The sequence below is a fragment of the Larus michahellis genome, chromosome 5 (genome assembly GCF_964199755.1).
Source record: "Larus michahellis chromosome 5, bLarMic1.1, whole genome shotgun sequence".
Taxonomy (NCBI): Eukaryota; Metazoa; Chordata; class Aves; order Charadriiformes; family Laridae; genus Larus; species Larus michahellis.
The window spans coordinates 65,538,008-65,557,432 of NC_133900.1; the positions used below are offsets into that span (position 1 = coordinate 65,538,008).

At 42.9% G+C, this 19,425-nt stretch overlaps 2 protein-coding genes across 5 annotated transcripts in view; one reads left to right on the forward strand and one right to left on the reverse strand.

The window, feature by feature from the left end:
* The first annotated feature begins 10,282 nt into the window (after positions 1 to 10,282).
* On the forward strand, positions 10,283 to 11,781 carry SOD3 (superoxide dismutase 3). Its single transcript, XM_074589104.1, has 2 exons — positions 10,283 to 10,409; positions 10,861 to 11,781. The coding sequence occupies exon 2, from the start codon at positions 10,877 to 10,879 to the stop codon at positions 11,585 to 11,587; it is 711 nt and encodes a 236-aa protein (XP_074445205.1). The 5' UTR covers positions 10,283 to 10,409; positions 10,861 to 10,876; the 3' UTR covers positions 11,588 to 11,781.
* Positions 11,782 to 12,638: 857 nt separating this feature from the next.
* CCDC149 (coiled-coil domain containing 149) overlaps positions 12,639 to 19,425 on the reverse strand; it is a 55,144-nt gene continuing 48,357 nt past the window's right edge. For 2 of the 4 annotated variants that reach the window (XM_074587727.1, XM_074587725.1), the window contains 2 exons: positions 16,190 to 16,780; positions 12,639 to 15,569 (listed from right to left, as the gene is read on the reverse strand). In XM_074587727.1, the coding sequence (XP_074443828.1) occupies positions 16,191 to 16,780 (590 nt within the window). In that variant the 3' untranslated portion in view covers positions 12,639 to 15,569; position 16,190. Of the gene's footprint in view, positions 15,570 to 16,189; positions 16,784 to 19,425 lie in introns of all 4 variants that reach the window. The other 2 variants (XM_074587726.1, XM_074587724.1) reach the window with 1 other exon arrangement.

Here is a 19,425-nt window from a genome sequence, read left to right on the forward strand (position 1 = left end):
TTGGGATTTGTGACCAAAGCAGCATTGACAACACGGGGATGCTTCAGCTATCGCTGAGCCGTGATTATGCAGCGTCAAGGCCTTCTGTAGGTAGGTGGGCAGGGGTTGTGAGGGGACACAGCTGGGACAGCTGACCCAACTGACCAGAGGGATATTCCGTACCGTATGACGTTGTGCTCAGCAATCCATATGATGTCATGGTCAGCAATAAACCTAGTGGCCAAAGCTTTTCCAAAGTTGCCATTACTCAAGGACTGCTGGTGGGTGAGTGGTCGCTTTTGCATCACATGTTGTCTTTGCCTTCCCCCCGCCCCATCCCACTTATTAAACTGTCTTTATCTCAACCCACGAGTTTTCTCACTTTTGCCCTTCCAGTTCTCTCTCCTGTCCTGTTGGGGGGGAGCGAGTGGCTGGCTGGGTCTGAGCTGCCTGCTGGGGTTAACCCACCACAGCAGCGTACAAGTCGTTATGCAAAATGCTAGAAGCTTCTGGAAATTTCTTGACTCACCCTCCTTTTAAATGAGGGACCTGTAGAAATTACCTCCTCAGTAACTCTTGAGTGGCCTTAGTTAAACAAATTCTTAGAATCATGGGATGGTTTGGGTTGGAAGGGACACTGAGAAAATGGTGGCTCTAAGGTCAGATTTTATTTTTTTAGTGTTGATGTTCTCCTCTGATCCCTTCCTTTAGGTTCACCAGCTTGAGGTAGCCCCTCACTCCCAGACACACCAAGGTATCGACATTAAGAGAGTTAGTTGTGTGTCATCACGATCTCATGCCTTAGGAGCAACAAGTTTGCCTAAGGGCCTAGTGTCTGTACTAGGGATATACAAGTTATAAAAAGCTACAAGAAGTGTTAGATATTTTCACTATATTTAAAACTAACCTTGAAGCACATACCTCATATGCTGATTTTATTTTGTTGCCTACAATGTGTGCCAGCAGTGGGAAAGGATTCTGAAGTGAACGAGGCATTGGGATATTTGGCATTGTATGGTGGGTGAGATATTTTCTGCCGTAACCACAACGCTTTTCCCAGAGAAACCATTACCCATCGTTTGCAATGATCCAGCTTTATGCATCGCAAACGTGACCCATCCTCGGCGTGGTCAGAGAGCTGGGCCTTGCGGAGGTGCAGCTCCGTGTCTGCCTGGGGATCGGATGTTTCATAACAAACACGGCAGAATTACTCAGGGGAATTACTCAGGCGCACTCCTGTTAACAAAATTTGGTAATCCTCTAATAAAAACGTCCAATCTGTATCTGGCTTCTACCACCTACTACATAACCTTATAATCCTCAGTTTTAAAAACAACTGCAGGTTTGGGGAATAAAGTCTTGCAAGTGACAAAACAGTTGACAACTCATGGGAGGGAAACCTGGAGGCTGAAGGTGGAAGGAAGGTTTGTAACAAAATAAAAGGACAAAGAAAATGGAATTTTCTCTTTGTTTTTTTCCTGAATCTATTAGAACGATTTCTGATGCGTTCAAAGAATTGCTTTCCCTTCAAGAAGGCCACGGTGAAATATTTCTGTGGTTTTATTCTTTTTTTTTTTTTTTGCAGGCATCCTAATGCTGAGAGAGTAGGAATAACAACCAGTCCAAGGATTTCTCCGTGTGGCCTGGAAAACAGCTGGTTATCCTATTTAGCTGGAACTGAAAGACTCCACATTCATAAAATGCCCCAGCAGGAACCTTATTTTGTACAAATGTGTACTAACTTCATGGGGGAAATCTGCACCAGCATACCTCATTATATCTAATGGAATACTATTAAGAACTCCATGCCCTGTGAGTTGAAAACCTTTCTGTAAGCAGGTGGCATTCTCAGGCTTGCTTATTAATGCGCACACCGGGGCTAGTATAAACATAGTCCCTTCATGTGTTTTGCCTCCTGTCTGTCCTCCGTTTTTCTAGAGCCAAACACCCGGCTTCAGAGATGCTCGAATCCTTTGTGCTGCTCGATTGGAACTAATGCGATTCACCTGGTCTGAAATGAGAATCCGCGGAACCACGCCGCATCTCTGCGGAGATCCTAAAACCTGACACCGTTTGGGGAAACTTTGTTACACTGCACGGTTAAAAGAAAAAAAGAAAAAAAAAAAGCAAATGCAAATATAACCAATACTGAGAGTGTTTTCAGATAGAAGGGACTATTCCTACTTGCTCTCCTGGCCCCTGACTTTAATTGTGTAGTTAGTTGGGAATTAACCTTCCCAGGGGAGGAATCCAGGTGAAAATATTTACCTCAGATGGAAACTTCAGAGCGTGCAAAATATTTATATTCCAGTTCTTAAAAGGTGAGTCATTTAGAAATTAAAGTGGTTTTATTTAATTTTCCTAAAAATGGTTCGCCCATACTGTGGCCCGTTTGACAGCTCAAGAAAACAATCTTAATGACTTACACTAAAATGTCAAAATGATTTTAAACAAGGTAAAAAACCTCTTGTGTTCCTAATCCCTGAACATCTGATCTCTAAAACCATTCTCCACGGGGGAACTTAAATATGTGCACAGGCTTACAAAAGCTGCATGAAACTAAGAGATGTTAAGGTCAGATGAGGGGCTGGAACCTGTGAAATTTCAGATGGTAAACAGGATTTAGGGTCCCGTGTTTTCACTGAGACAACAAAAGTGGATATAATTAACACACAGTGTTAAACCTCATTAGTCTCCCAGGGTTTCAGTTATGCTTACAAAAATCAACCCGCTAAATAAATACGGCTAAAAAAGTGGGGAGCCACTTTACAATGAAAACAATTTTTACTCTACAAAATACGCATGTTTCCCCCCCGCCCCCCGCTGTTCTGAAAGATACAAAGCGCAATGTTTTTTACCACGAACTGCTTTGAAAAGCACTCAGAGGTTCAGGCCCTGAGCTACTCTGCACCTTTTTCAAAGGAGATGGGTATCCAACAGTAAGCCATACTTTCATTACTTTTTTTTTAAAAATAGTAGCATACCACAACACCTGTGGTGAAATACCTGCTTTGAGAAAGCCTCCAGGAACTCCACCTGCTCTCCTGCCCCCTGCAGCGTTCAAGGACGAGGAACCTCCTGAGGAGCCTCCCGGATGCTGCCGAGTGTCGACTTCAGCAAAAGCCCAGGGCTGCTGCCTTTCGCAGCTGCGGGTCGCTGGTTCCTGCCTCCAGAGGCAGCGTTTGCAGCTGGGCTCTTACCAGAGCAGGAGCTGCTGTTGGCTGTCAAAGCCAGGTGGGCTTTTGTCTTCATAAAACACGATGGCCCTCAGCTTCTGCTGAGCTTCAGCTTGCGCTCGTGCAAAGCAGAGCCTTTGGCGCCTGCGAGAATTTACGTGGTAGTGGGAGGCTTCTTGTCTGCGGCATGGGAGTAACCAAGATCCTCCCCAGTTTGTAAATAAAACCTCATGATTTTTCACTTCAGTTAGTAAGTTGACATGCAGATGTGACTCCACGTTAAAGTGCAAACTTAGGAATGGGCATGGCTTTCCTGGTTTTGGTGAGGTGTGCCTTATGGTATTGGCAATTGCAATGAAGGTGGTGGGGAATGGACGGGGTGGGAGACTTTTAGAAACGGGGGCTGCTTGTGAGAAGTAAGTGTCAGAAATGTGAACCTTTGGAAATGTATTTAGTCTAGTTAGCATGAGTAACCTCATCTGTGCTTCCATAGCTGATGTAGCATTAAAACACAACAGGTCCCATCACCTCTTCTGGCAGAAGGGAGATACAGCAACGTGGGGATGGGCACATAAAAGGTGGCTTTTCATTAGTTTTTGGATGCCGAAGGTTTCAGACACCACTTTGTGTCAAGCAGCACTTCAAAGACACTTCTCTCCCGAGGGAGTAATGGCAATGCGGATACATTGGGATAGGGCCAATAAATGATTTTGGTTCCTATGAGGCCTGAAGATTCAGAGAGGATAGGTGAGGCTCAACCCAGGAGTCACAGCCACAGAAAAACCACTAAGAGAGGCAAACCTTTTGCATTCGCCTGAAAGTCAGAAAGGGAAATATATAAAAGACACCAGGAACTTTTTATTTTCTTTCTTTGAGAGAATAACAAGTCTTGCATATAGAGAAGTAGTAGATACTTACCTTAACTTTACTTACTTTACTAAGTACCTTAACTACTATCTCACATGAAATTCTTACAAGCTGAGGAAAAAAAAATGGTCTTGATCACAGTCTTATAAAGCAGGTACAGAAAGGACAGGAAACCTGCACCCAGACTGGAAACCAGTCCGTTCCCAATGGGGAGAAGAGCCTGCCTCGGGTGCAGAAGTTTGTCTGCGATTTGCTATTATTCAGCCCTTCTGTTAATGACTTGGATGACGGAACAAAAAGTAAACTGATTAAATTCACAGCTGACACCAAGCTGGAAGGGCTGTAAATACACTGTGGGGAAGGATTAGAATTCAAAATGTTCGTGACAAGCCGGAGAAACAATAAGGGGTGGGGGAAATAAAAAAAAAAAGGAGGTAACTCAATTAAGGCAAAGGTAAAATCCCGTATTTGACAGGAATGGCCAACTAAAGAAACATAAAATGGAAACAATTGCACAGACGGCAGTTCTGCAGGAAAGGATCAGGCAAAGATCACGTTGTGCTACAGAGAGTAACGCAGCCTCCAAGACAAGTGCCGTAGTGCTCGACACCGGTCAGCCCACGCGCTGAGATGTCTGTGCGCTTCTCTTCCAGAAAGAGGTGCACGGTCCATAGGAAAAGGCGATCTACTCAACATAGGAGCCTACAGAATTTAGGAGAAAAGCTTGAAAGAATTGGGGCCGTTTAGCTGCAAGGGGGAAGGGCCATTGGTGCAGAGCTGAACTCTCGAGTCTGCCGGAGGCTGCTGCAAAGAAGTGAATGATCCGTCCCCATCTCTGCAGTGGGAACAACCAAACCGAAGGGTCTAATCTGCAGCCAGAACCAGGCTAGAGTGCAGAAAAACCTAGAAGAGAAAGGGTGATGGTACATTCTTCCTTAATGACGAGTTTCGAAAACAGGATAGACAAGCTTAAGTCATGATTTACATTGTTGTGGTTGGGTAGAGTTTCTCTAAACCCCTTCCAGCCATTAGCACAGGTACGAAACAAGGGCTCATGCGTGAACACACCGCCACTTTCCTAACATTCTTTCAAATAACTTGTATTTCTTTGCACATTTTTTTTTTTCCTCCAACTCTTTAACTGCACTGGGTATCCAGGATATTCCATAGCCTTTCAAATAGATTTTGGAGGTTATTTAAAGGGAATGCTGGGTTATGTTTGGTTGAAATATAGCAAAGCGTATCTGTATTGCAATATGTAAATCAAAAGAATTTAAACTCCCTTATGTGAACTACTGTCTGCTGCTTAAGTGAAACCAGACCAATTCTTTACATGTGTTTATATTTATATAAACATATTTATGATATTTACAATATTTCTATTTCTATTTAACAGAAGTTAAACTTAAATGTGTGAAGAAGGATCAGGCCAGTTTTGGGACTCTTAAGTAATAACCTAAATTATCCAGTAGCTGGGTTCCATCCCTACATTTTACATTACATATTTATATTTTATATCCACATGTGAAGATGAAATTCTGTTACAATTAGGTTGACAGACCTAGATTGAGTTTCTGAATGCAGCTTTTTCAAAAAGCTTACTTACAGTTCATCTCTCCCTCACTCTGATAAAATGGTTTCTTCTCAAGCTATTAAAGAGGAAGAATTTCAAGAATTTTTCAAATCGGCTGATGTAGAGTAGTTTGACAGTTGCATGATCTTCTATTTTCATGAGAAATTATTCCCCAGAGAGAACAGTGTTGTTTCCCTTTTGTATATTTATTTAACTTGATTTTTTATGGGTAATGCCCTGAAAAGTTGGAAATGCATATAACTCTTTTGCAAGAATATTATAAATGGATGCTTATCTCAGGCACTAAATATCTTGATTTCTTTAAATAGAAACGCCAAGACAAGGAAGAGGAATAAACAGGAAGAGTAAGCCTAGACCAGTGACAGATTTTCTGTTTGCTACAGCAAGATTTTTCATTTTCTTTTCTTTTTTTTCCTCCTGATGGCAATTGCAAACGAGTTCCTCCGCTGTGGTTTCTGTGGGACGAGGTGCTGCTTGCAGTTCAGTGCCAGCCTGGTGGTGTGCTCCCCCTCCCCAGGCACCAACCTCGCCTTTATCTCCCGTAACCCTGCCCAAGCGATAACCACCCGTGGTGGTCACAGTGCGTGCATCTAGTCATGATGGCTGCATCCAGCTCAACGTGGTTTTGGGGAGACAGATAACAACACAATAGCCAAGGGCTAACTTGAGCAATGCTGGTGCTGTGGTCAATGTGCAAATATGACTATTAAGTAAGTCAATCATCTTACCCCCAGAAATAGTGAACAGCCCAAGAGCCCTCTGAGCTCTCCCGCACGGCAGCGGGCTGCACGCCAGCATCTCCCCTTGAGTAGGGACGCCTCTCAAGGTTACTTGCTAAACCTTGAAATCTTAGCTAAGTCATATAAAGGATTGATTGCACGTATATAATCGTTTAGATAAACCATTGGCCAAGTCTGGCACTAGGATTGGATCCAGCTGCCCCTACACTCCTCTCTGAGAAGGAGTTCAGAAAGCAAGGGGGTCCTCTCTGAACCTCAGGACTCAACGGGAGGCTCTCCCTGACAGCTCTGTCTGACCCTGTGCAGTAAATAACCAAGTGTGCCTTGCCATCAAGTCTTGTTAAAACACTGTCGCATTTACCATCAAACTTTGTTAAACCCCTGTTTTACATCAATAAACATATTGCTGCTGCTCTCTACCAGTGAAGCGCATTGCTTCCATCCACGCCACAGCCCTGTGCTTCCCACCCAGGCCAAACCCGCTCAGCCCGGGAGGAAGCCCCTCTCCCCTGAGCACTGGGGCTCCACGAGACATCAACAGGCTGCGCTGGACAACACGACAGGCAGTAAATCGCCAAAGTCATTGCACCTTTGCGGACACCCTGCCTCGGCAGCACTGCTCATCGCTCTTACGGATGAAAATCAGCACTGCAGCTTGACCCACAGGTCCTGGGACACACCAGACGTCAGCTGAGGCTGGTGATGACCTCGCAGGCAATTGCTGAGCAGAGCATGTATGATACGGTGCCAAACTCAACACGTAGAAGGAAGTTTTGGCGCCCTGCAGTCTCTACACAGCAAGCAGGTAACTCCCCCACACCGACAAATGCCGGATGCCCCTGCTGCTGCCTGATGACCCACCAGCGTAGTAACTGTCTCCCAGGCTGGGACCATGACTCAGAAATGGCAGAAAGTGCCCTGAACTGAAGGAGCAGATTAGGTTCCCAAAGATCTTGACTGCTTCCCTCAGGCTACAGACATCCCCATTCTTTTAGTAGCTCTAGCCTCAGCCATACGTGGAGAAAAGCAGTCAGCTCCATCACCCACTGCAGAAGATGTAAAACCTGCATTCTCTTGATGTCATTTTTATGGAGAATCATTCTACCATAAAATCACTGAGAGCAGATCCAACTGCTGGAGACACAAAACAAGGCTACTGCTTGCGACAAAAGGATGCTCTCCTATGCAGTGTTTCTTCCTCATGTTTAACTCTACGCCGGACAAATCAAATGATGTTAAATTGGACAGCAGGGTGATGCAATGGGACAATGTCCCCACAAAACAAACCCACTGACCAACCAACACTGAAGGTCACAGCATGGCCTGAGAGCTTGTGAGAAGAGCCACATATAAAGTCCATTGTAAAGCCCATCAGTAAAGCCAAGTGTGGTTTTTCTACGTGGTTTAGAGAGCCTTGCAGAAGTTGATTTGTCGACTCTGTCTTGTATAGCCGGGGAAACTCTAGGACATTGCATGAAATTCAGGATACGATAGGTCCTGTACAACTGGGACAAAAGCAGAGGTCTGTTTTTTAAACAGGGATTGTAACACGAGTACAAGTGCGTGGTCAGGTCACCATGGGCTTTCCTCCCATTAACCGCTGTCTGCTTTAAAGGCTATTAGCCCGTTATTCGGCACCTCTTTTTAACCAGAAAACTAAAACATAGGCAGTAGGTAACAATAGACTTTAATGATACACCTGGTTAGTACTTAGCGGCCATCTTTCAGACCCAGACTGAATGCCAAATCACTCTGGCAATTGCATTTCTTGTAGTTACCAGCCCTTCTCCTTTTTAAAATATATCTTTCTGACAGCAGCCCACAGCTAGTATTTCCTTCTCATTCTCTGAAGCGCAGAGCACTACAAATACATCATTTAGCTTTGCTGCAGTCCTTTCTGTCCCTTTGATCATCTCCTTTACACCCCTCTGCATTTCTGCTTCATTCCCGCATGTGCAGTACATCAAAAAAGAGCTTTGCAGCAAGTACCTTGGGCTTTTCAGGGTGGGTTTTTTTTTCAGGGACACAGTCCCAGCTGGTCTAAACCAGCACAAACGCCACTGAAGTCAGCAGCATTATTGTATTTAAACCAGGTAAAATTCTGACCCTAGTTCCCATTTCAAAATGCCTTAGAATTGAACTAAAGCTTTAAAATTCTATTATTGGAGTGCTGACTGCTGGCTTGGAAATTTCCTTGCAGAAGTGTGAAACTCAATTGCAGTCTGTTACTTTGTGACTCAAGGAGTAGACCATGAACGATGGTCCTTTCTTCCTTCCATTCATCCTGTCCCCTTAAAAAATGGTTTATGGCGCTAAGAAATAGTTTTTCTAATAGTAGCTAGACTGGACAGTTTCTTTTTGCATTTACAAACATAAACCATCCCCCTTTGCATTTGGCTAGCTGTTGGCTGAACATTTTGGGCATATATTTATAAAACCTGATTATAAGACATTTTACTTCTTTCAAATGCTTTAAAACTGACCAATTTCATAGTGTTACCATGTCGCAAGTATGGATTTCCCCAGCTCAGAGGCTGGCAGTGAATGAACTTGGGAAAAGGCTGCAAAGGAGGTAGCGTAAGGCTTGGGGTGATGGGCAATCCTGGCTCCGGGTCTTAGAGTTCAGCTTCCTCTGAACAGCGCATGGCTCCCACAGGCAGAGTCATCTGAACAACTCATAAATACCCTGAAGAAAAGAAATACTAGTTGTCCTATTTCATAGATTAGGAACGGAAGCCCAGGGCTAACGTAACACCTTCAACATCCCAATATCCCAAGCAGAAGTTAGCTCTGCATTTCCAGTCCCTGGCTAACGATCCAAGTAGTGGATGCCCATTTATCTCTAATCTCCCTCATACAGAAAGAAAAAAGAAAAATCAGCTCTCAGATGAGTATCTCAGATCTGATGTAGAATATGATAGCAGCAAGACTAACACACACAATTCTACCATTCGAGAAGCCGACAGCCACATTCCTTACCCAGCTGGCAATAGACCTGAACTGGGAAAAAGGATTTTCTTTGCAATTTTCTTGCGTTGAGAATTGTTCCCACGTAAAAAGAGCTACTCCCCTCTCTCTACAGAAATCTCAGCCTGTTAAATTGCTCTCGTGAAGGCTGAATCCACATTTCAGCTACAACAGTGGGAAGCGCTGCAGGCAGGGCAATGCCCCCAAGAGGAGAGCATTTCTCAGTTCACGGGAAGATGAAACACATGTGAACTCTCCGTGCTCCAGACAGCTTCTGGGAAACAATTTCTCCGCGCCTCAGTCTGATGTTGCACTGCCTCGGTACCGCTTACTGCTCTCTTTGGAAAGAAATCACTGCTGTCTGGAGAAAAAAATAAAAGGAATAAAAATGTACTTCAGTGGAGCGGATAAGTTGGCGAGTAAAGCAGCAGACAGTGGCTCTAAGACTTTACAGAGAAGCATTGCTGAAATGTACCTCAGCATCTGACAGTTTGAATTGCGCCCTTCAGGTTTTAAAACCAGAGAAACTTCGGTAGACGTCCATGTTTATGTTACGTTTACGTTGCTCAAGCACCGCTTTCAGTTTTGGCTAATAAAGAAATAAAAATGCAAACCAGCCCCATGACAACCAGCACACAAGCGAGCGAACTGCCCAGCTGTGCCCTAATAAAGCTCCTTCCTCTCCCCTCGCTGCATGTTGGAGGTCGCTTGTTTTAGATAAGCACATTAGGTCATCAAAAGGAAGATTAATTTACAAGCTTGTTAACTTTTTTCCCCCCTTTTTTTTGGAATGTCCGTGAGGACCGAGAGCCAGGCTAATAAAGTAATCAAGAAAGGACAAAGCGTTCACCCTGCCCCAAATGAAAATGCCCAAACCTTTTTCCCCCTCCCTCCCTTTCTTCCTCCCCTCCCACGGTTCTCCCAGTGACGCCTCCCCTGAGCCAGCGTTACCTAACTTTTACACAAACACGCAGTTCCCATAAGCATCAACTTCACACAGCTCTGGCTTTCTCTCTGACCACATCTCGGGTTAGGGGAGCAGAGGCAAAGAGCGACCACCGAGGGCTTCACCAGCAGCTCTGCAAGGTAACCAGCTCCTTGGATTTTTACTTTTCGTTTGTCATGCCTAACTAGTGGTTAAGTAGATGGACCGAAAAAAGCCTCCTGGCGAACCGTTTTGCTGGAATTTGTAGTAGGAGAAAAGTTTCAATACAAACAAAAACAGATTAAATAGCACTTTGGCTTAGTTGCTTCCTGCAGCGAAAAAAGGGCAGTTTTTAAGATCAAGATCTAGCATGAAATATAAAATCACTGGGATTTCTTTTAGTCATGGGTGTCAGTTGTATGTGTTTCAACATGCGTATGCGTTCTGATTTAGTTTCAATTAATCACATTAGACAGATTTAGAAAGCAGCTGTCTACTGGGACCATGCTCCAGCGGTTTTGCCCAGCCCTGACACAGGCTGCGTGCCTTTCTCTCCAGTCATACTGCTGCAAAAAGCCCTTAATTCGCTGTAGCTTCTTCTACCTTTCGCAGGCTCCGAGTCGCCAAGATGCTTCTGCTTCTTTCTCTGGTCACTGGGCTTGCCCTGTCTGCCTCTGGTGTCATGACAGGCAAAGAAACTGATCCAAGCCAAGAGTCATTTTTTGAGATCCAGAAAAAAGTGAACGACCTCTGGCAGAATTTGCTCTATCCCGTAATGCCTGGTAACGGGACCGATGGGATAATTTACGCCACTTGTGAAATGAAGCCCAGCTCCAAAATAGATGCTGACAAGCCACAAGTGACTGGACAAGTCTTATTCAGACAGTATTTCTCATATGGAAGATTAGAAGCCATTTTTCACTTGGATGGGTTTCCGTTGGATAATAATCAATCTGGTAGAGCTATACACATCCACGAGCTCGGGGATCTCAGCAACGGCTGCGATGCTACAGGAGGACACTATAACCCTTTCAGCGTGAATCACCCCCGCCACCCAGGGGATTTCGGCAACTTTTTTCCTAAAGAAGGCAAAATCAGAAAATACAAAACAAATCTCTCTGCCACTATGTTTGGTCCGTATTCCATCATGGGCAGGTCCGTTGTGATCCACGAGCAGGAAGATGACATGGGCAAGGGCAACAATAAGGCCAGTTTGGAAAATGGAAATGCTGGGAAACGCCTGGCTTGCTGCGTGATTGGGATATGCAACAAGAACTTGTGGGAAGAGAAACTGCCTGAGGTTACAGACAAGAAGAAGAGAGGGCTCAAACGAACATAGAACCAGGCTTAAGTGAAGACCACCAAGCCAGCTACAGCCTGGGCAGCAGAAAGTACCTTTTGGCCATGCCACTGGCCACTAAGATACATGGCTAAAGGATTCCCATTTCCATTTGCTTGCTCCTCTAAGAAACGCTTATCACTTTGTAGAGCCTCCTTTCTGTAAGCCCACCAATAAAACCAGCATCAACTCAACATTGTGATGTATTTTCTTGAAGAGAAAAGATTCCCTTTTATGCAGTTTGGGAGTTGAATGCATGTAAGTAAGAGTGCTAACGGATATGGTTGATAGTCTGTTAAGAGTGTGTGTTGGAAAGGGCTCTTAAGGGATCATAACTTAGATACCAAAGAAAAAAAATAGTGAATATGAATAAGAAATTGCCTCTCATTAGACACTATCCTGTATTCAGCTGCAAATCTGAAAGGCAAAAAGATCTCTGTGCTTTCAACCGTGTTGTGTTGCAAGACCAGGATAATGGACCTCCCCTAAAAATAAGGGAAAGTACAGACATTTCTGGTTTAAACTTTACATCCTTTACGTTATTCTACTTGTATTTTCAGGGCTTATTCTCAAACACGTATAAGCTTCTTAACTATTTTAAATTGTCCACATGGCTACAGCTAAGTCACACTGTTTACATCTGAAAGTACACTTAATAGAAATATTCCAGTTTACCATCACTCCCCAGCAAAAATTCCCTAAAGCCTCTAGCTTGTGCCTGTTAGTAACTAAGTTTGGTGTACAAAACTTTGAATGCTGCTTAGACAATGATGCTAAAGTTAACGGATCACAGATAAATATTTTCAAAGCCAAAAAATACTGAGTGTGTTTCTTCATGCAAAAATGTAGGAAGTAAATCAGACAATTTAGACTGGGGGAAGTCAGTGAAAAGATTTAAGCCATATAATTTTTAGACTTAAAACTCTCACTCAGTAAAGCTTTACTTTTTTAATTTAACACAACTCACTGAAAATACTAAAACACTCCCTCATGACTATCGTTCATCTGATACTGAGAAGACAAAAGGAAACAAGCAGGTAGAACAAGCATATCAGGAAATGTTTTTATTAAAGATGACAAAACATATTAATAGAGTTGAACCATGTTGTGCAGTTAACCCAGGCAGCAACAAGAGAGAGGTTTGCAAATAAATTAAACTGCATAATTTACAAAGTAAAACTACAAAAAGAAGCTGGTAAACAAAATCCTATCTTTTAGAAATGTAGCAGGCTTTCAACTTAATCTCGGTTAAGATTTTGAAATACATTCCTGAGCTCATATGGATTAAAGAAATTCCATTGTCTTTATTATACAAATTTCCATATGCTTAAAATAGTCTCACTTAGAAAAGAAGCAGCATTCTAAAAGATGCTTCTTAATCTGTCATTTTGACACACTTATTTTACAAATTCGGTGAACATTGTTTTTCAAACAACCGCAACATCGTACTTTCAAATGAAATACTTCTCACAGGCAATGCATGAATTCACTTTTAGGTGAGACAACCTCCTTAAATTCACTTTGCGAAATGTATCTTCTCCATACCCCTGCCACAACATTCCCTTCCCAGTTTGCCTCCCCAGAGCCCAACACCAAAAAGGCTTCTATCTCTGGATGCGATTTCTGCATTTCTAAAGTCCTAGAAAAAGGGAACACAAGTCTAAAAAAAACCCAATCAAACCAAACCAAACCACCCCTGAAAAACGTAAAGTAGTGTTGATTTCACAACAAAACAATTAATTTACCGGGAAAAAAATAAATCATTGTTCTAATAGCACAACAATATCAACTACAGCAATATCCAAGGAAGATACTGACGAGAATATTCAATTAGTTACCACATAGTGCAGCAAAGATGTCTTACTTTTACAAGTCTCCTGGCTTTGTAGTCTTGCGTTCCTGGGAGAAGGCTAAAAACGTAGCTAGAATACGCATTCACTACAGCAGAAAGGAGAGGGACAGTATTGCAGCATGATATAGAACTAAAAATGAGTTTTCCAGAGATCTAGGTATCTCACTGGAATGTAATGATTGCAATGATATAAAAATGGCATCTAAGAGGGAGAATGGTGTGAGGATAATTACCAAGATGTCCTAATTGCTGGGCTGTACATCACTATGTTCTCACAGAAAAAACATACTAAAAAGAATCAACGAATGAGGCACTAAAAAGCTGTTACTCCGGCACTGCTTCTATCTGCTCAAATTTTTGCAAGAAGCTCTTCATTAATTAATAGCATTAACTGGCTGTTAAGGGACCAGGAGCAAATGCCGACTCACTCAACTATGGGTCAGGAAAGAGAGAGGACAAGGAAACACTATAACGCCCTGAACATTCCAGAGCTCAGCTACGTGAAACCTTGACCTTCTTCTTCGCTTGCCTCAGTTCTGACTGCATTGATATTTAGCTCTGCGCAGGATTAGTCTGTGAAAGATGGAAAAGAATACATCTTGAATAAAATGCTACTTCATGTGACGTTCAAGCATTAAAGGAAAAAACCCTGCCACGTTCTCCCGGAGAGTTCAGTTTCTGCAGCTATTTCTCTTCCGACTTGTCAGTACTGTCACATAAATGAGTCAATAACACAGTCAGTTACAATTAATGGGAACAGCATAACAATCTTTCAAATACTTAAACTCTTCTTGTTTTTTCAGGTGATGAGGAACTTTAATGGTGATCAGGATAGTGAAAGGAAAACTTTTTACTGCTTCGTGTTCCTAACACGCTTAAATATACAGGCGGCTTTTGTTCCTAAGGGCTGCTGCTTAATATCAGTGAAATGCTGCAATGTCAAATTACCTTTAAAGAGAAGGGAAACATGTTTGAGGAGCACTCTGAGTATGGCTTTACTGCCTGCAGACAGACACTGAAAGGGTTACATGAATGCACCTGCTAGGGAAAACACATGAGAACGGAGACAAGCCACATTTTTCACCTTCCCACTACCATTCCTTATACTTATATGTAATCATTTACATACAGCCTTTCTTCTGCTGAATACAAACTGTTCATGGACTCTGACACCTTGATTACAGCAGCACCTGCTAGCTCATCTTCCATATACAGAAGAGTTTGTCAGTATTGCTAATATAAACTCTGTTCATTCAGTAGCTGACAAGTGGGCTGTAAAAATTTGCAGCTGGCAGTTATTTGTCAAAGGAGGACTCAATCTGGGAGGGATTTTCCTTTTTATTAGTAGTATTTTATTAAATTTGGTTTAATTCTCTCTGATTGGTTTCAAGTTCTAGGAGTGAAAAATGAACATTTACAGACAATTAGGTCCCAAGCCAGCAGAAAAATTGCCTTGACGGCTGCTGGCCCATAGAAGCTCCACAGCTGCAGAGACTATTCCTTATGCTACAAACAGGAGAGGAAGGACGTGCCTCCCCTTCTCCAACAGCTGCTAACTCCAACGTTAAGCATTCCCTTGTTGCTGCCTTCCTAGGAGCAGAGTGGCACAGCTCCAGCATGAGGAGCGAGCTAGGGAATGACACAGCAGCCTCCCTTTTCGCCAGTTATTACAGGAAAGCTTTCCTATGGCTAAATATCAACAAGGGAATAAGTTTAAGAAAGTGGCAACGATGCAAATAAGCCTTCTACCACACCATAGACTGGTGAAATGAGAAGGAAAGGAAAAGTTATCCTTAATTCAAAAAAAAAAAAAAAAAAAAAAAAAAAAGAGACACAGATTCCTTTAAAAAGGAGGGCACAGATGGAGTAGGCTGAAATCTACCACCCGTTACTCAGCCCGAGGGCTGTTTCAGCTCCTGTAGGTTGAGGAATGCAATTCCAGTAACAGAGGGCCAAGCAGGTGGACAGAGCATCACCGGTTCTCCTCTTGCTGTTCTCCTTGCTTTGGAACAGCATTGCCACTTCTCACAGAAAGAATTCTGGCTTCTCTGACGATGTTTCCTTCAGAGCTTCATTAAATTGGCTTCTCAGTAACTGGCGAAATAACTCCCTATATTTTCATGAGATGAGCTGGGAGAGGGAAGAAAAAAAATTTCATACAGTTGAGAAGATATACAGGTTTGAAATGAGAGATCTGTATAGATGCAGGGATCATTTTCAGAAACTTCCTATAAGGGAATAGTGATTTTATTCTATGGATGTATTGCAGGGGCTATATGTAAAGAGAAATAGAATGCAGTCTGAGAAACAAGCAAAAGCTTCCAACTTTAAGATGCTTCTCAATTTATCACTCCAAGTTTTTTATCCTTGGAAGACACTTCTAACGATTAAACTACAGTCCAACACTGGACCATGCACGTTACAGAGGCCTAGCGATAATATGATACATCATTATCACTGGTCTCTTTGCTACACTAATGTAAATTACATCAATCTATGTAGAAACTTCAAATCATTACAACGAACCAACATGATTAAGCCTCATCAGCTTCAAATTCTTTCCCTTAGGTAATTTACATTTTTGGTACATTGTAGCCCAAAACTAACAGAAAAACACTTTCATTAGACAAATATTAACAGATCGATATAAAAATATACCCTACGGCATGCAGTTTCACTGATCATATTTGCAGCAGCTCAGCCACTGCAAAAGGATTATGGTGAGAAGCCCCAGGGCCTGGATTTCGTACCTCAAGCCAAACTGTTATCCAAATATTCACAGTTTTCAGCAGAATCAGATGGCTTCTTGTTTTCAGATTCAGGGAGCTCCTCAAAGCTGTTACTGGTGTGTGCAGTTGTAACACCGAGCCCTCCGTGCCTTCCAGGGTCCTCAGTATGCACCGCATCCACGGTGCTGCTATTTCCGTCCCCTCTTTCATTGGGAATTTCACAATCGCTCTCTGAGGTTTCGTCATTGTCTTTCAGGGCCTCAGTTTCAGCTGTTTGTTCATTCTCTGAGTTTGAGGGATCTGTGGGGTCAGATGAGTCAGGGCTGGAAAGTGGGAACTCTCCCTCAGATGAACCATTAAACTCTGCTCCAACCACTGTGTTCTGCTCCCCTGCGGAAGCGCCTGCTCTTTTCCCTTCCAGTTCTGCAACTGCCTGCTCTGTCAGTTTAATTATCTGACTTCCGAGCTTGTTTATTTCTTCTTCCTCGGGAGGTAACTGGGGTAATGAAGGATAAAAATGTTTATTTTGGTTTCTGTTATTTAAGTTGGTTCCCTCTGGAGCCAGGGACTCACTTGCAACAGCACTAGTTTCATCACATTCTCCCTTCTGTTCTGCTGAAAAAGAAATGGAATAGCGAGATGTTCTAGTCAGTCACATATATTTATTACATATCTGAGCTGAAGACCATCACCACCAGTGCCAGACCCCAGAGATGTTTATCTCAGTAAGGAATTTCTAAGAGTGATTCCCTATCCCATCCCAGGCCCATTTCTTAGATGATAAGCAATCAACACGAAGTTTCTTGATGGATCGGGCCCTGTTTTAGAGCCTGTCTTTCCCTAACACTGACTACTCTAAGAGAGTCATATTTGATACCATGCTGTAGAACAGCAGGCTCAGGCAAACTTTTTCAAAAGTATAGCAACTCTAAGCAAGGCACTCAGCTACAGAAATTTTTGGCACAGCTTAACATGAATCCCCACATCACTACCACTTTCAGGGGTTAACACAAGCTCCATTTATTTGAAGCTTTTCACAGGCTTTCATCCAATAACAAAGTTTCGTTACTGGTCCTGCAACATTTCTCCTAACATAAAAGATTATTCTGATTTGGGTAACAGCATAAACCAAAGCAGCAGTGGAAGAATTTTAAACATACCATTATACCAAAAGGCAAACACTGAACAAAGTGTCAGAATAGAGAAACAGCAACGTGTAAACAAACAGCTTTGTGAAAGAGAGAATTTGTCCTCATCTCAGTTAAGGACAAAAAGCCTCATTGAAAATAAGCTTGCGAAGTCAAGTAAGAAAAATCAGGAAATACCAGAAGTACGGCTGCATTGACAGCTTAAAATGACTCGTCATGCAGATGCATTACCTTTTAGTATATGAGCATTTACTCCTTCTCGCACAGGAATGCTGCCTCATGCAATGCACGGGACAGCCTGGCTGCAGGGAGGGACCAGAGCTACACAACAGAGGAGCCCACTGCCTCTATCAGACCCGCCTCATGTATAATTCGGGAGCTGCCGAGTGGGTGAGACAAGGGTTGGCGTGAAGGGAACAGACACTCTTCCTACCATTAAGGAAGCCAAGAATGCTAGTCTGAAGAGCTGGAATTTAAGTCTGTGGAAAAGGCAGGGATAAATTAACTTTCAAAAGGTGACCACCCACTGGATCTAATCCTCATTATCTGAGCACTCAGCTGGAAACCTAGGAGCTTGATTTGCAGTACTGCTCTGCTCATGTTGTATATCTAAACACGCATACCCCAAGTGCTCCAAAAAGAGCCAAAACGTATGTAGCTCAGCACTCGAAATTAGCAGGGACTCTACCTTATTCTTTGTGTGCCTCAGTTTCCTCCCTCTACAGTGGGACAACACCATCCCATCACCTTGCTGCAATTTTCTGAAGATAAATTGTTTCAAAGCACTAGAACACCAGAGAAGAGTTCATAGAAAACCAGTACTTTTTCTTCTGGGAATGCTTGAAATAGCACACAGGCAATACAGCGGGAGCAATGCATTTAACAATGGAGAGGAAAAAAACCTGAATAGCTGTTCATTAGCAGCTGCGATGCTCAAGAAAATCTATCCCATGACACTATCCATCCTGTGCATTGGATAAAGTGAGATTTAGTGGCACAAGACAGTCTTTAATTCATATTACTGTACCATGTCATTATGCATTTTCACACAGGAACTGCACAGTACATCCTACAGACTTCTATCATCCAGCTTAACTGAAACAATGATAACAAGTACAGACTAAAACAGGCCTTGATGAGATCAGGGTAAGCAGATAGATTAGATAAAAAAAGCCTGAAAAAGCCCTCTGATTATCTGTAGATCTAGCTAGAGCAACACTTGACGTAATACAGAAAGTTCTGATAAAGAATATATGTTAGTGCAAAAGCTAAAAATGTTTCCCGGGCCAAACAGGCACCAAATACCAACGGTGCTATTTAAAGGACCATAGCTGACAGACTTGACATCAGGCCTAGTATTTAAAGATATGTAAGAATTTCATTGCTATTTGCTTATCAACTGTTTTCACTCAACTGATCAACTAATCGGAAAATAAAAGTGGTTTTGTTGGTATTTCTGGAATACTTTTAAACCAAGGGCATACTTGCTTGGTAAATGAAGGCAGATGGACACATCCCTATGTTCTTCCCAGCTGCCAAGCTCCCCCAGATTTTGGAGGTACACTGAATAGATGAAAAATTGCAATATGCACCAAGCTCCTAAAACTCTGCAGCAGACATTAATTCTCTATGCTGAGTGGCACAAAAGGTGACTGGGTGTATCACTCCCATATAGCTGCTGACTGGAGAGAAGCGGGGTGACTCCAAGCACAGGGACATGCCCTACAGCTGAAAACACACTGCCTCCTTTCCAGGCTTCGAAGGGAAGACGACAGCCCCAAACATCCTCTAGAAAAAGGATCTGGAGCAACAGAAGTTATCGTTGCTCCATCTATTGCTAGAAGCTATGGCGTCCCCTGCACAGCTGGTAGTATATATGTGCTCATCTATATCACCGAAACGCTGGTCCAGTTTAAATACACTATCGTAGAGGTGGCTTTTGCCTGAGTTCTCACTGCAGGTTATCAGGTATACTGGAAAAAAACGAGCTGTTCAGGCAGAACAGTAATTTCTTAACCTATTCCAGTTTAATGACAGGATTTCTGTGACTGATCTTGGCTGTGTTACAGTTATGGGATAGGGAGGAGGAAAGAGGGCAATGACCTACTG